Source organism: Anabrus simplex, chromosome 6, assembly GCF_040414725.1.
Source record: "Anabrus simplex isolate iqAnaSimp1 chromosome 6, ASM4041472v1, whole genome shotgun sequence".
Classification (NCBI taxonomy): domain Eukaryota; kingdom Metazoa; phylum Arthropoda; class Insecta; order Orthoptera; family Tettigoniidae; genus Anabrus; species Anabrus simplex.
In genome coordinates, this window is record NC_090270.1 from 154,511,526 (window position 1) to 154,526,898 (window position 15,373).

A 15,373-nucleotide genomic window follows, 5' to 3' on the forward strand; every position below is an offset into this window, starting at 1 on the left:
TTAAAACTGTTGATGGTTATGAATTTCATGTTTTTGGTCCGTATTGAACAATATATAAGTAATAATAATAATAACTTAAATGTTTCCACCTTTTCAATACAATATATTCACAAAATTACAAAATTATACGGTACTAGTTTCGACCCATCTAGGGGTCATCATCAGCCGTATTGGAGCAAAGATCATTTGTGGCGAAATCCTAAGACAATATATTGTATATATTTTGTAATTTTGTGAATATATTGTATTGAAAAGGTGGAAACATTTAAGTTATTATTATTATTAATTTTAAAACTGTTGTCGTATGAATGCTGTTCTTCCGTAGAGCGTTGATATTAAGATGAACATACGTAGCCTTAGTGGTAACTCGTTACACCAGTCTTCATGGGGTGAAGTGCTGAGTCATAATGTGATTGAGCAAGTGGATCTTGTTACAAGTATGGATATTAAAGTTGTCAAATGACAAAAGGTTCCCCATCCAATACGGGATCTGAAGTGTGAAAAAGATAAACCAAATTAGAATAAGATACTGGGAAAAGGGCGAGGAAGTTAAACTTTAGTGAAGGTCTCACCTCGATCGGCCTGCTGTATATCACAGAGTCTAGAGAGGAACTGAGGGCTATGAGGGTCCTATGTTAGTGTGCATGTATACAGCTATCCACCTTTAGACGTGCCAGTACAACGTAAGTTTAGAAGACTCTGTCAAACAACAACAGCACAAAAGATGCATCCCTCTTTGAGACTCACTTTACCATGTTTATCAAGTTTATAACTCACATTGAATCATAAACTTAGCATCAGAATGAGTGATTTAAACACCTACATCAAGATTATACGAGACTATCACGCTGCTAACGCGTTGTAAACACTGCTACCTATTTTAGATATAATTTTTACTTTTAAGTTTGAACTTTCATTACATAAATTATATCAATGTGTATATATTGTTGTATATATATATATTTTTGTCCTCTTGCTCGGTTTATGTGATAGGCTGATGATGACACTAAATATGTGTTGAAACCAGTACCACAATAAACATGTTGTAACATAATCCTGTGCAACAGAATTGTATTGTATTGGAAAGGTGGAACCCTTAAATTCAATTTACCTCTGTGTATGAATTATGGAATTTTCAATTATTTGAACACAATTTTATGGTGCATATAATGGCATATTTTAGTGATTTTGATCAATGCATCATATTTCAATATTTTATTACATATATGGCATATTTTAACAATTTTATGGCTTTTTATTTTATTTTTTCATCTGGATCATATTAGCAGTAATGTTGCACGTGATTGAGCAACTTGCCACGTGAAGAGAAGTAATGCTGATGTAATAATATCATGAAGTAAATTCTCTGCTGCATCATCATTCCCTGCTTTGGCTTGCCACTGGCAACAGTTCTGTAATTTGTAACGGTGGTGTACTCATTTACAGAAAGAGTTTTCAGTTGACATAATATCTACAAATAATAGGGTACTGTTCTGTAGAGTTTGTGAAAAATATGCAGGGAGTGAGAAAAGATTTCAAATAGTTCAGCACATAAACACAGCAAAACATAAGGAGAATTTAATCAGAAAACTTGCAAATAAAGAGCCCGTTCATAAGCAACTAGTAGGGTGTTTGGAAAGTAGGGTTACAGAATTTTGTTAGTCAATACGGACCACTGTGGGCCAATATGGTCAAATTTGCTGATTCAGGAAATCATCTGTCACGCCAAGTGACGCGCCTCTCTCTGTGGAGCAGTTAATATAATTTAAATATGACCCAATAACCTCCTGTGATGTGGAGAGAAGTATTTCATGTTACAAAAATGTTCTGCGAGACAACAGACAAAGTTCTTCAATTACAAATTTGTGCAAAGTGATGATTGTGAACAGCAATTCATCAGACAACATGGGCAATGGGACGACTTCTGCTTCAACCTCAAGGGAATAATGTAAGTTTATTAACTTAATACTAACTCATCTTTCTTACTGTCAAGGGACATTAATTCTTTTGATTTAATGGTGCATATTTATGGGCATATTTTCAGGTTTTAAAGAGCATGTGCATGAATATTTCCTGGATTTTTAGGACATGACCTTCTGGGCCCTAGATATCACCATCATCTTGATTCTGTCCACAATGCTACTAATGTACCAAAGTTCAACATTCCCATTTACAGTAACATGCTGCTCCTGGACTTTGTCTCTTATCCTTTCTCCAATACAGTTGAAAAACTACTGTATATTGTATTTGTTCCTGTACTTCTATGACCCCCTTATACCATCCATCCACCACATCCTCAGAATGACTGACCATCGTCCTACAGAAATGACCCTAACTCTTAATAAACTTTGCCACTTTTACCTGGGCTCCAGTGAGTGTGGCCATATCCAGGATAATGTTTGCTTTTAGGTCCTTTTGAGCGTAAGAGACACCATCTGATAGCACTAGACGCCCTTCTGCATCGGTGTTGTTAATTTCTACAGTCCTAGAAAAGGTGAAACAAACACAATTCAACTTATATATAAATGTGAATTAAACCACTAATACAGGGCATATACAAAAGCATATCAGAGTTTTAAAGGTGTATAATTTATCTTACTTACGGTATAAAACAGTAAACCATACATGAGCTGAAAGAATAACAGTACGAGTTTTCAGAATACACTACAAGTGCTCAATGCAAGAACATTTAGTCTCTTCATCTTCATACATTACCATCTACACAGATGGATTCTTTCCTCATTACTCCTATTTTCTTGACATTCCTCTAAGTCCTTGATGAGCTTGTTCTACTTTCCAGTTTCTTGTGATTTATTTAGATATACTGAAGGAGAAAATACAGTGACTTAGGCATGGATGCAATAAGACTGGGAAGAATGTGGTTAGGCTTTAAGTTCAACTGGCATTTGCTTGAAGTTGATGTGGAAAACCATAGAAAACAACTCCTAGAATGACCAAAAGAGGTATTTCAATCCACTTCTCTCCTCAAATGAGGAATTTGAGATCAAGTACTCTGTACATAATTCGTTTATACCAGCCTTAAATTCATGACAGAGCCAGACATCTATAGGCTTGCTTTTTAAGACCAAATGTATGCGAGGTGCGTAATGACCTCATACATATCCAAACTACAGGAGCTGTGGTGAGTAGGTTTTAAAGTTGCGCAGTGTGCAGTCTGTTCTGCCAGTGCTTTCAATTCTGTGCCTAGCACCATGATGAATTTCACTGACGAAATTGACAAGAAGCTGAACAAGTCTGAATTCATCGAGTGAGATGGTTCTTCCTTACATGTTACTCGGTTCCTTGCTAATATCTTCTTCAATGAAATGCAGAATCCTGTAGAAAAGGTCCCCTGACATTCTAAAGTAACTTCCGAATTTAGTTTCACTATTAGTAGATAGAGGTTTACAAGAATATTATAGGTTCCCTTGGTTTTCCCATTACTGAAGACATCACTGTCTTCCCCACAAAAGGCCCCTGTAGGTGAGGGTGGTAGAATGCATCCATGGTGTACGCTGTCTGTCATAAGAGGTGACTGAACAGGGTAAGGGCAATCCTAGGGGCATAGGTTGGCAGTCACAGGTCCTCTAACCGAGTCTGATATTGCTTTCACTTCCACTTGTGCCAGAATCCTTGCTTTCAGATTACCTATCCAAACTCTGTTGGTCAACTCTTGTCCCCTTCTGACTCTCACAGTATTAGATTTGTGAGGCCTAGGATATTTTTCATTTTCATGCCCTTCAAGACCCTTCTTTTTCTTTTGCCAATACTTTTGTTCTTCAAAGTGTTGGACCTCTTCCATTTTTCCCCTCAGATTAGTGTAAACAGAAGATAACTGCACAGTTGTATTTCCCTTTAAAACAGTAACCATTACCACTTCCCCACCAAAACAGCGCATGAGAATTTCCTCTTTATCACCTGCGTCCTCTTTCAAAACTAACATGAAGGCAACAAGATCAATTTGGATGGAACGTAACTTCGCAGTGTGAGAAAGCTTGTATCATCACTGCAAGGTAATACACAGTGCAGGCCTCTTTATCTTGCACCGAGTCTCAGTCCAAGCAAATCAGCTGGGAAGCTACTATTTTAGACAATGACGACTGACTTGTATGAAGTTTATGGTCTAGCTGATGAAAGGGCACCTCCATAGGTCTTGGCTAATGCACACGTTAATTGCAGCCTTAAAAAAATGTGTACATTTTTCTGGGCTGACCTCCTATTTAGTTGAAATATGCATAATAAATATTAATACATTCCCAAGTAACTCGTGAGATAACCATAGCCAACTTGATAGCTGACTTTGATCTTATAACATGATTTACTTCAAAATTTATCTCAAATTTTACAGCCATCTACCTGTATTAGACAAGGTCAATATACACGGCTGTAAAAGACTGGCTGAAGTCCCTCATGAAATTCATACAGGGTTGTAGTTCTCAGAATAATTTCCTTTCCCTCTAGAATAAAATGACAGAGAAAGCCTGATGGCTAACAGTACAGAGGCAATGTTAAGAAATGTTGAGATTTCCTATTTGTCCCTGTGAGTGTTCAGGAGGTACCACAGTTTGAAATAGAAGAGGTAAAGAGATGTCCTGAAAAACGTTTTCAGCAATTCCAGCCACACATAAAGTTCATTGTGTAGGAGTATTGGGTGAATATATTACAGAATATGCACCTCTTTTGTGTGAACAATCAGTGAGAAGGATTCACAAGTAACGCAGTTAATACAAAACCTGTCGGACAATAAAGAGTTACTTTGAAAGATTGCACTAGGCAGCGTTCCTCGCAGCAGTGTGAGTGACATGTGCCTGGATGTTGTGTTGTGTGTCCAACATGCACAGATAGTGGAGAAGGTTATGACGTAAATTACAAACTACAAATAAAATACAGCATTATGTTCGTCTGACTGTCAATGTTAGTTTACCACTAGTCAGCTACATTAAGTATTGATGTTAAAAATATTATTTTATGTTATTCATTCATGATAATTTTTGTGTTTGTTATTTAAAGTGAGAAAACTGCATTTTTACCATATTTATATAAAAAGAGACCACGTGTGAGAAGTGTTTTAGACGTGGAGTGTGACGAACTTGTAAGTAATTTAGGAGTGAATTCTAGTGATGCAAGAGACAATGAATCTTCCCATCTACAGGGAATCAAGCCTACTGCAAGTTCAGATTAATGAAATACCTGTCACGTAAGTAGGCCTACTTGCTCATTTTCATTTTACATGTTCATATTTGCAAAAAGACCACGTGGACCTCGCGGAGTGATACGAAATGTTTGTTTTGTGCCTATATTACTCTTTCAATGGAAGGAATTTTTGTTCATTTAATTTTTTTTCAAAATGAGACTTCCTAAAATGAGGGTGCGGGCATTATTCAATAGCAGGGATTATTCGGGTAAACACGGTATTGTTGGCAGTGTTTTGATTATGATTTTTTCAATAAACTGATGCCTGTAAAATTGTATGAGAGAAAAATAATGTGAATACAGAATTATAATCAGTAAACTGAGTATGAAATGTACAATTTCAGAGATGTCAGTCAGTCACACAGCACATTTTTACCTGTAACATCCTTATAAATCAAGTTTCAGATAATGTTCTTTGTATGAAGGAACATCTTAAACTTTCGCCTCCAAATGTTCACACGAATAGAGAGCCGACATTTATGCCAGTCAGTCAGAGAAACTTTGGAATTAAGTATTTAGTATAATTTTTATTTTTAAGCCATGGTTTATATATCACTGTAATTGCCCAGTGTTCCTTTACCCTATCATGTTATTAGAATTTTCAATTTACACCCACCGCAACGTTTATACAGACCTTTTCTTGTTGAAGTGTGTTGTAAATGTCAGTCAGTCACATATGAACTTGCTCTATATAAAATAAGAGTTTTGTCTGTACATTGTTCAGAATTTAAAAAAAAAAGAAAAGGTGGCATTTCTGCATTGACCATGTCCACAGTAAAAAGGACATGCAATTTTTAATTTTCCATCATCTCTACATTTAAGTACATACGTACGCACATCATGAGAGAATGGCTGAACAGAATGTAATTAAAATCCCTTAGTGAGATCTGTGTTGAAACCAGGCTAAAATGGCTTGCTCATCTCAAAAAATGGAACCACAAACACCACCTAGAATGTGGTATGAGAAGGAAATTGAAGGCAAAAGATCAAGATGTCAGCCAAGGAAGATATAGATCAAATTAGAAATGATCTAGCTGAACAAGGTCTGGATTTGCAGCAGGTTATGGAAGAACACCTCTACATGGGCAGAAGTAAATGGAGAGCGGACTTCACCGCACCTGGGAAACTGGAGCTGGTTCAAGATCAAGACGATGATGATGAAGATGATGTAAAGTTGGGGAATAAGGCACTACAATCTAGGCTATAAATTTATTTACACTGGCTGAAATTGTAGCTAAGGGCAAGGCCTAAAATTTGATTCTGAAATATCTATGTTAATAGTGATCTCGATAAACACTAAATAACTAAAAGTTATAGAAAATATCATTTTCAATCATTTATGTCTGATGCAGTTTTACTGTACCAGCTATAACAGAGATATTTATGAATTTAGACTTTTGTTGCTTAATCCATATCAGCGCCAAGCCATGAGAAAATGGCCAAACAAAATTTATTGAAAATCGAATATAGAGTCGTAGAATAAGGCACTATCTATAGTCTAGGCTATAAATAATTTTATTCATGTTGGGTGAAATGGTGGTTTATGGAAGTCCTAAAATGTAATGCTCAAATATCTATGTTATTAGTGGTCATATCAATAAATACTACACAACAAAAGTTATTTAAATTCAGACTTGTATTTATGTCTTATACAGATTTACCGTACTGGCTATGATGATAGAGATATTCATAATTTAGACTTTTGCTGCTTAACCCATGTCAACGTCGAGCATCATTATCATGGAAATTATGTTCAATTGATTAACTGGTGATCGTTATGGTTTTTGTTGGGCTAGTCGGTGAAAACCGCATGGTCATCAGCCCATATCGGAAAATTGTAAAGATGACTATGAAAATGAGAAAAATATTGAGGGAACATCATGAAAGGAGGAAGAAGGACTTCCTTTACAATGAATGTCCTAATATCGCAGTCAGAAGAAAACTAAATATGAAAGCCTCCAATATCAAAAGCCCATAAAATAGATCAAATATAACATTTTATTGACTATTGTTTGTTGTGATGTGCTTTGTCTCCTCTGCTCCCACTCATCTCTGATAGATGGCATTACTACTGCGTGCCAAGTAGAATGGCCTGCTTGAATATTGGCATGAAGTAGCTGGGGAGTCAGACAAATATATTTTTAGCGTGCTGTTGCTCTGGTCCATAAATGTTCTGATAACTACTGGTAAATGACACACTGGTTCATCACAATATTCCAGCTATTCGATTCCTGCTACGAGGCACTGACAGGAATGGGCAGGGTGCGCAGTTAACTGAAAACATCACAGCAGCGTTTACCGCTGTCTGTGGTGGGGTCATTCCAGCTCTGGAACTTGCCATTGTTAGAACACCAGCATAGTACTGTTCGTGAAAAGGGAGAAACGGTGCCGTTTTTCACTTGATCGAGAATTTCGTATGATAACATTGCTTTTAAATGCGACGTTCCAGCCGGTTAGTACTGTACTCTGACAATAACATTGACATGATTGTAATGACCTGTGTCGAATTCAGTTTAGTATCTGTCTGTGTTTGTTACAGCATCACAGGAAAAAAACAGATGCGTGGATTTAAATGAAATTTGGTATTCAGTTTATAATAAGGTTGAGTATGACCTTAGCTGTAAGTTGTTAAGAAATTTCGGTAGGATGGGAGCTTCAGAAGGGGCATGAAGTGTAAAACTCGCATTTCTCTTACATTTGGTTTTAAATGAAAATAGCTTATGGCAATTACTCATTCTATACCTTTTTCCCACACAGCCAAAAATAAGGGAAACATCAGTGGCAGTCGTATGAAAGAGTCCACCTCTATAGACTGTAAAGGGAGTTGCCATGGAAGTCGTTCCTGCAATATTTTAAAGGCTTTGCACATGTCAGTAGTTTTTGAATATTAACCCGATAAATAGCTTTCTTTTATATAGGAAGGAAGAGATCACATCAAGGTCAGCCATAATGCAAAATAATATGAAAGTGCCCCAGAGGGCAAGGAAGCAAGCATGTCCTAACAAGCCACGATAGGTAGAGGCATTCCCGCTAATGTGTCTCAAAATCTGGGGGAGCAATATGAGGGGTGGACCAACATGTAATCATGCACGTTAACTGACTGTCCGTCAACGACGGCTACCACAGCTAGTTTAAAAGTAATTTCTTATGTAAATTCAGCCATCAAAATAAAATTTGCATCCTTATTCATTAACGCATTTCTTCTCATTTTTCATTTTCTCTGAAGTAATTTAAGTCTAACTTTAGTACATTCCATTCATCAAACAATGATGGTGATATTTACCGCCCAGAGTAAAGTGTGTGGATGTCATCTGGACGAGTAGCAGTTGGACCAACAGCATTTTCAGCCAGGCAAAACACAGCATGGAGGTTCTGGGTGAAACCCTGTTTGACAGCTGCATAGAATGCTCCCAGAACTGCAGCCGCACCACCACAATCACGTTTCATGCCAGGCATAGCTGTCTACCAATAAACATTGCATCATTAATACAATAATAATGCAAAATGGGGCACACAAGTACTAAACAGAGAAATAAAGGGGAAACCAATACCTTGTAACATTTCGTTACCTTCCAGCAGTTGACAGTAAAAGCAATGACAATCCAGAGATGGATATTGCTACCATTTTCTAATTGATTGTATTATTGTTACATTTTAATTTATAATTGCTTTCATGGAAACAGAGCCTAAATTCAGATCTATTTACTATTTTACATTTAAGAGTTTTGATATTATAAAAAATGACCTGATATGAGTATGTTGAAAACAATGGTTTATGTCCCCATTCTGTTTTAATGAGAACTTTTTTAAAAATCTATTGCATCTATTTTCTTTGTACATTCTACATACAATCATTATACACCAAGGGCCAAAATTCATGGGGAGATATTGAATGTGATTTAATAACGAGTTGCTCCTCCTCGTGCCCTCGAAATGGCAGCAATATGGTGAGGCATAGACTCTACAAGGTATTGGAATCGTTCTGCAGGGATCTGAACCCACGCATCTTGCACTGCTACCCACAACTGGTCTTGTGTAGTTAGTGCAGGGTTCATAGAGCATACACCAGCATCGACAGCATCCCGTAAATGCCCGAGTAGATTAAGATTGGGGGATCTGGAGGGCCAATCCTTGGTCGTAACTTCACTGGAGTGCTCCTCCAACAACCTGCGTGCCACCACAGAGCGGTGACATGGTGCATTGTCCTGTTGAAACATGGCATCTCCATCAGGTTACTCTAGGGTCAGAAAGGGATGCAGATTGTCTGAAAGAATGTCCACATAACGTGCACCTGTCATCACTCCCTGCAGCTGAACAATGAGGCCTAATTGTGACCATGTGAACACTGCCCAGACCAGAACTGAGCCACCTCGCACAACCCTGTTGACACGCAGGATCCATAGCTTCATGGGGCATATGCCACACTCTCACGCACTCATCAACTCGATACAACTGGAACCGGGATTCACTGGACCAAACCACACGTCGCCACTGTTCCCTGGTCCACTGCCGATGTCCGCAGGCCCATGCACGTTCTTGAGTTCTGTGTTGAGGTGTCAGCAAAGGGACAAGAGTTGGTCGTCGGCTGACGAAGCCTATGCGGTGCAGTGCCTGCTTATAGTCCTGGAAGAAATGGGTTCCTGACTCCGAACATTCAACTGGGTGGTAATCTAACTCACAGTAGCCCAGTTCTGCGGAGGCGACGTGATGTCAGTTTTTTAAACACCTGTGGTCTTCCCGTGCAGAGATTTACATGGGTGGTAACATTCTCTCTACAACACTGAAAATCCACCCTCGACACTGTTGACAAACCCGAATTCATGTCTAATCTCCGCAATGCTATGACCCATGCGCCGTGTCCCGACGATCATCTTACATTCAAAGCCAGTTAACTCGCGACGTGTTGTTATCCTCACGACACTGGTGTCTGTGACAGACTGCTTAGCTACACCGTAGCTACCCACAACACTCGGGGGTCATACATGGCACATTTTCTAACGGGACATCCCTTCCCGTGACTTTTGGCCACTCAGTGTATAATGACAAAATCTGTGAAATGTTTATAAATTTAAAAAATCCATGCAAAAAAAAAAAAAATATATATAATACTGTGCATCTGACTACCCCGAAGACTTTCTCCATGTAACCATCTGTGATGATCTTTATGTTGAAAGGCCATGGTTAGGCTTCATTTACCTGTGCATGTTCATACTGATTTGTCATGATCACAAAATCAGACAAACTTCTGCTAATTTTATAACAGTATACCCTCAGTGAAGGGCTTTCAATAGGGATGTATCACGCAAAACTTGTCCGCTAGGCAGCGTAATGGTAATACCCGGTATGCGCTTTCCGCTGCTCGATTGTTTTACATGAGAGTTATATGGAGTATTCCTACATTTGCGATCATCGAGACGAAACTTTTGCTTTAAATGCATTAAAATGGAGTTACCATACCCTGCTAATATTTTCAACAAGACGGGAAATGGTATAGTTGCAATGACAATTGCAGATTTGGAAGCAGAATTAAAGAAAAGGGGCAATAAAGTATCCGGAAAAATGCAAGAGTTGATTGAAAGGTACCAGTAAGGAATAAATGCAGCAACTCCTTTTAGCGTTTTTGTTAAGATTTAATTCTTAAAGTACAAACAGCACTTTGAAAACATTCCTAATACGTTATTTTTTTCTTTTCTTTGTTGGTTATAGGCGTACACAAGGCACGACATTGGTGTGACAGCAGTGCCTGGGGCTACATCCAGTACGACTGAACTTCATTTCCGTGTAGCGCACGAGTTTCAGGATCTTGTTTCGGACCATAAGACAAATACCGGTATAAAAATTTCAAATTTGAAAGAAATGAGTTATTTCCTATTCAGGAAGTCTGAAATTGATGGTACCCCAGTGTCAAATTATAGGTCACTGTGTGATTCAGGGTACCGTACCGCACACAGTGTTATGGCTGTTTTCCTACTTCTATATCTTCTTGCTCTCTGAGTTATTTCCAAGGTACCGGTGCCACACCATGAAAATATCGAAGGTACAGTATTCTCCTTAAGTCTTCGTCTTTTGCCTAAAATTATTGAAATAGGGCATATTAACTTGTAAGAATGTACGACCTTATTATAAAATTATTTCTTAATTAGTACTAATTAGCTTACTTACCAGTTTCTGTAATGACATAATCTTCAACTGTAAAATGTTTCGAGCAGACTTTGATATTAGGAGTCATATTTTTATTTCGTAGGTGCTGCCTACGAATCGCATGCAACCACTTTTTACGGAAAGCATCTTGCTTAGGAAATTGATGGTATGAATATGGTCGACCTTGATTTTGGGACATTGGGACACGCAATAGTCAGGCATCACAATTTTCTTGCCGTCTTTTATGTCGTAACGATATGTTAAATCTTTAACTTCAGCATTTAACTAGGTAACTTCCATTAAAAACACATACAAACAAATGACGATCGACAAGCGCATACCGGGTACTACACGTGAGACATCTATCGGTAGTGTTTCAGTATATCCCTATTGTGACTGCATGACAGTGCTCAGTTACAAGATAACTTGCCATAGCAAAAGTTATGGTTTTCTTTATGTTACATGTTTAACATTACACTAATTCTTTTTGATTTCCAGCAATAATGGCAGAGAAAAGGGCTAAGACTGATTAGATAAAGGGCATGTGGCCTGGTATGCAAATGGGAAACCACGGAAAACCACCTTCAAGAGTGCCGACTGTGAAGGTCGAATCACCATCTTTCAAATGCAGGTATAAAGATATAAGGCCCGTGCCACAAAGTCAACTTACTTGATTCAAACCAGAGAAAGTCATAATTCAATGAACTGTTTTCACTCTAGTATGTAACGGACATATCAAGACAGATTTATCATCAATGACCTATGATGGTGCAAGCGTCATGAACCACACACTGTGAACAGTGTGCTGCAGTAAGGTATGGGATAACTGCTATCTCAGTGTGCCATATTGCCTTGGTAGTCTTGAACTGTTAAGAGTATAACTGGTAAAACTTAACTAATAAGGAATACAAAATGCCGCAGTTCGCACTACATCAGAACAAGCTACAAAGCTGCCAACTTTGACAAGACCATAGGTCCAGTTTGGTTAGACCATTGGTTAGTGACAAACCATTGGTCTGGAGCAACCACAGGGGGTCTGGGGGCATAAGCCTCCAGTTCCTCACCAGCCTACAGGCCTCTAGTATCCCCTATGACAGTAGTGCATTCTATGTTCGAGAGTAGACAAAACTTGAATACCAGATACAGTCTGGTACATGCTACGTCAGTTTCAAATGTAACAATTTCATTATTTCAGAAAATCTGAGAGCCCTGTGACCAGACATGATGTGAGCTCTATTCAAGACAATAGCAGACTGCTCTTCATCACAGCCAGCAGTTAAGCTCTGGACCCTTCCTGTGAAAGATGGGTTAGAGATTGAACATGGCGTGGCTTGGACGACCTCCTCAACAGGCTTATCAATGCCATTACATTGTGCACAGCTAGTGAATGACTTCCTTCTTGTCGTGTGGACAGTACCACTTCAAGAGAGTGTGGCCCTGCATGGGCCTGAACACAGCTACAAAGCAAAGAACACGAAAGATGGGTTAGAGATCCACTCACATCAAAGATGGACTGACTGCAAACAGTATACGCCATGGAAGTTTCAAACATTGTGGTTATCTTATTTTCAACGAATGTGGCAGCCGTACTGCCACAAGCAATGCGAAATCTATCGGAGACAATATGAATATTGCCTTCAACACAGTTGGCCAATAGCAAGAAAGAAAATGGTCGCATTTCCCAATTTTACACTGTCTCACTTTCAATTCTTTTATGTAAGTAACAATACCCCTTGGTGTGGGTTAGTAGGTCCCCAGCAAATATAAAGGAAGGATCCCTCCTCTCTGGTACTTCAGTATACTAAAACATAATTATTCTATTATTCCAAACATACGGGATGGGTACCAATGTGCCACTCACCCAGCCAACAGGAACACAAGAAATGAAGGTATTCCTTTTCTTCTTCCTTCTCTCTATGTACAATAGGATGAATACAATGGCAGGTCAGTGTGGGAAAAGGGAACAACAGAATGAGGAAACAAGAACAAACATAAAACACGTAAGGGCAAGATCAGTCTTCGCATCTTCCTACAAGGGCAAATCTATAAGTATCTGCAATCAATTTTTATAATTCATTACAAAAAGAGTACACACTTTTTATTGATATTTCTGCTTTTCAATGCAGATGGCCCAGTGTTTCACAAACTTTCTGATACCCTCTGCAAAAAATGGTTTTTGGTTGCGCAGCAAGCCATGTATGCACCGCTTCCTTCACCTGTTGATCGGAGCTGAATCGAAGGCCTCTTAGAGCATTTTTAAGTGGACCAAACAGATGGTAATCTGATGGGGTGAGATCGGGATTATAGGCAGGATGCCCTAACACCTCAAAACACAGCATCTGAAGAGTTTGAGCGGTGTGAGCGGCGGGATATGGACACGCATTGTCATGCAACAAAAGAACTCCTTCCGACAATCGACCTCTGCATTCGTAGCAAATTGCAGGTTTCAGCTTGTTTACCGGCAGGGCATATCACTGTAACTTTCACTGTTTACTCCTTTTCCTGGTAATGTTCCAGGATTGCCCTTGAGAGAACCAAAACACTGTGAGCATCACTTTTTCTGCAGAAGGTTGACTGTTGAATTTCTTTTTTGACTGGGATCCGGGATACCTCCATTCCATGCTCTGACATTTGCTCTCTGGTTCAAGGTGGTGAACCCATGTTTTGTCTCCAGTGATGATCCGTTTCACCTTTGTTAGCATGACGGTCCAGTAGATGCCGACAGATTCTCACACGATTGCATTTCTGCTCTTCACCGAGTTGTTTTAGAACCCATCTCGAACAGACTTTGTGAAAGGTAAGCCTGTTTTATGCACGATTTCAAGTGCAGAATCATGGCTACTGTGCATATGGTTTGCCATGTCATCAACAGTCATTTGTCAGTTATTCAGGATCATATCACCCACTTGTTCAATACTGGCATCAGTTACGGCTGCAGATGGACGCCCGGATCTTTCCTCATCCTTCACGCTAGTGTGGCCCCTTTTGAACTGTTCAATCCACTGGTAAACACTTTGCTGTGGCAAAACATTGTCCCCGTATTGTGCTGAAAGTCTTCTATGAATTTCTGCTCCTGGTACACCCCCAGACCACAAAAAACTGTGTTCTTCCTTGGGGCAAACAGAGAGTGGTGCAGTCATCTTTACGTTGCAAGAGCGCAAGCTGTACTGATCTGATAACACTGAAACCTATCACAGACGTAGACAACGGTGCCATCTAGCGGCTGGTGAGCACACAGCACCATAGAGCCAACCTACAGACTATTAGAAGCAAAATTGCAGATACTTATTGACTTGGCTTCGTATACTGCTATCTTCAAATACATAAGCTCCCTCCTCACTAACCCCCAGTTCTTCCATATCCATCTCTTCTTAGCCCCGATGAGCTTATTTCTGCCTCCCAGCTACATCAGACATCAACTCTCACTGAAGGGCCAATTTGACAGATCTAATGTTTGATGCAGGAAGTGTAGGATAAGAAAAAACAGATTTATATATATACAGGAAAAGGGAAGAAACATTACGATAAAAATTAATACAGGTGGTAGGAGGTTAGAAACAAAGGACAAACATAAAAGCAGAAAAGAACCCCAGTGGAATAATAAAGTGTCAAATCAAGTCGTAGTGAAAAAGAACACTCAGTGGCAGGTCAGTATTGGGAATAGGGAGCACCAGAAAGACGAGACAAGGACAATGGAAGATATTCCTTGTCCTTACCCGTTTTCATTTTTGTACTCATCTCTTCTTTCTGGGATTCTGATTTTTCATTTACGGTAGATGGTGTATGAAGATTTGGAGATTGTCATTGTCCTTCTGGGTTTTTAAGTTTGTACTTGGCTCCTCTTTCTGGTGCTCCCTCTTCTCACACTGACCTGCCATTGTGTCTATTCTGTGCTCCTTTTCCCTATAAATAACTTTATATGACACTTGTTTGCTCCTTTCCAACATTTATATTAACCCGCTGGGATCCTTTTTTCCTTCTGTGTTTGACCTTTGTTCCTAACCTTTTACCAACTGTACAATCTTTAATATTTCTTCCC

The 15,373-nt window shown here is 39.0% G+C and overlaps 1 protein-coding gene across 7 annotated transcripts in view; it reads right to left on the reverse strand.

The window, feature by feature from the left end:
- The window catches only part of grsm (granny smith), a 43,738-nt gene that overhangs the window by 23,626 nt on the left and 4,739 nt on the right, over nt 1-15,373 (reverse strand). For all 7 annotated transcript variants that reach the window (XM_067150002.2, XM_067150006.2, XM_067150000.2 and 4 more), the window contains exons 6-7: nt 8,477-8,655; nt 2,362-2,485 (exon numbers count right to left, since the gene is read on the reverse strand). In XM_067150002.2, the coding sequence (XP_067006103.1) occupies nt 2,362-2,485; nt 8,477-8,655 (303 nt within the window). The remainder of the gene's footprint in view (nt 1-2,361; nt 2,486-8,476; nt 8,656-15,373) is intronic.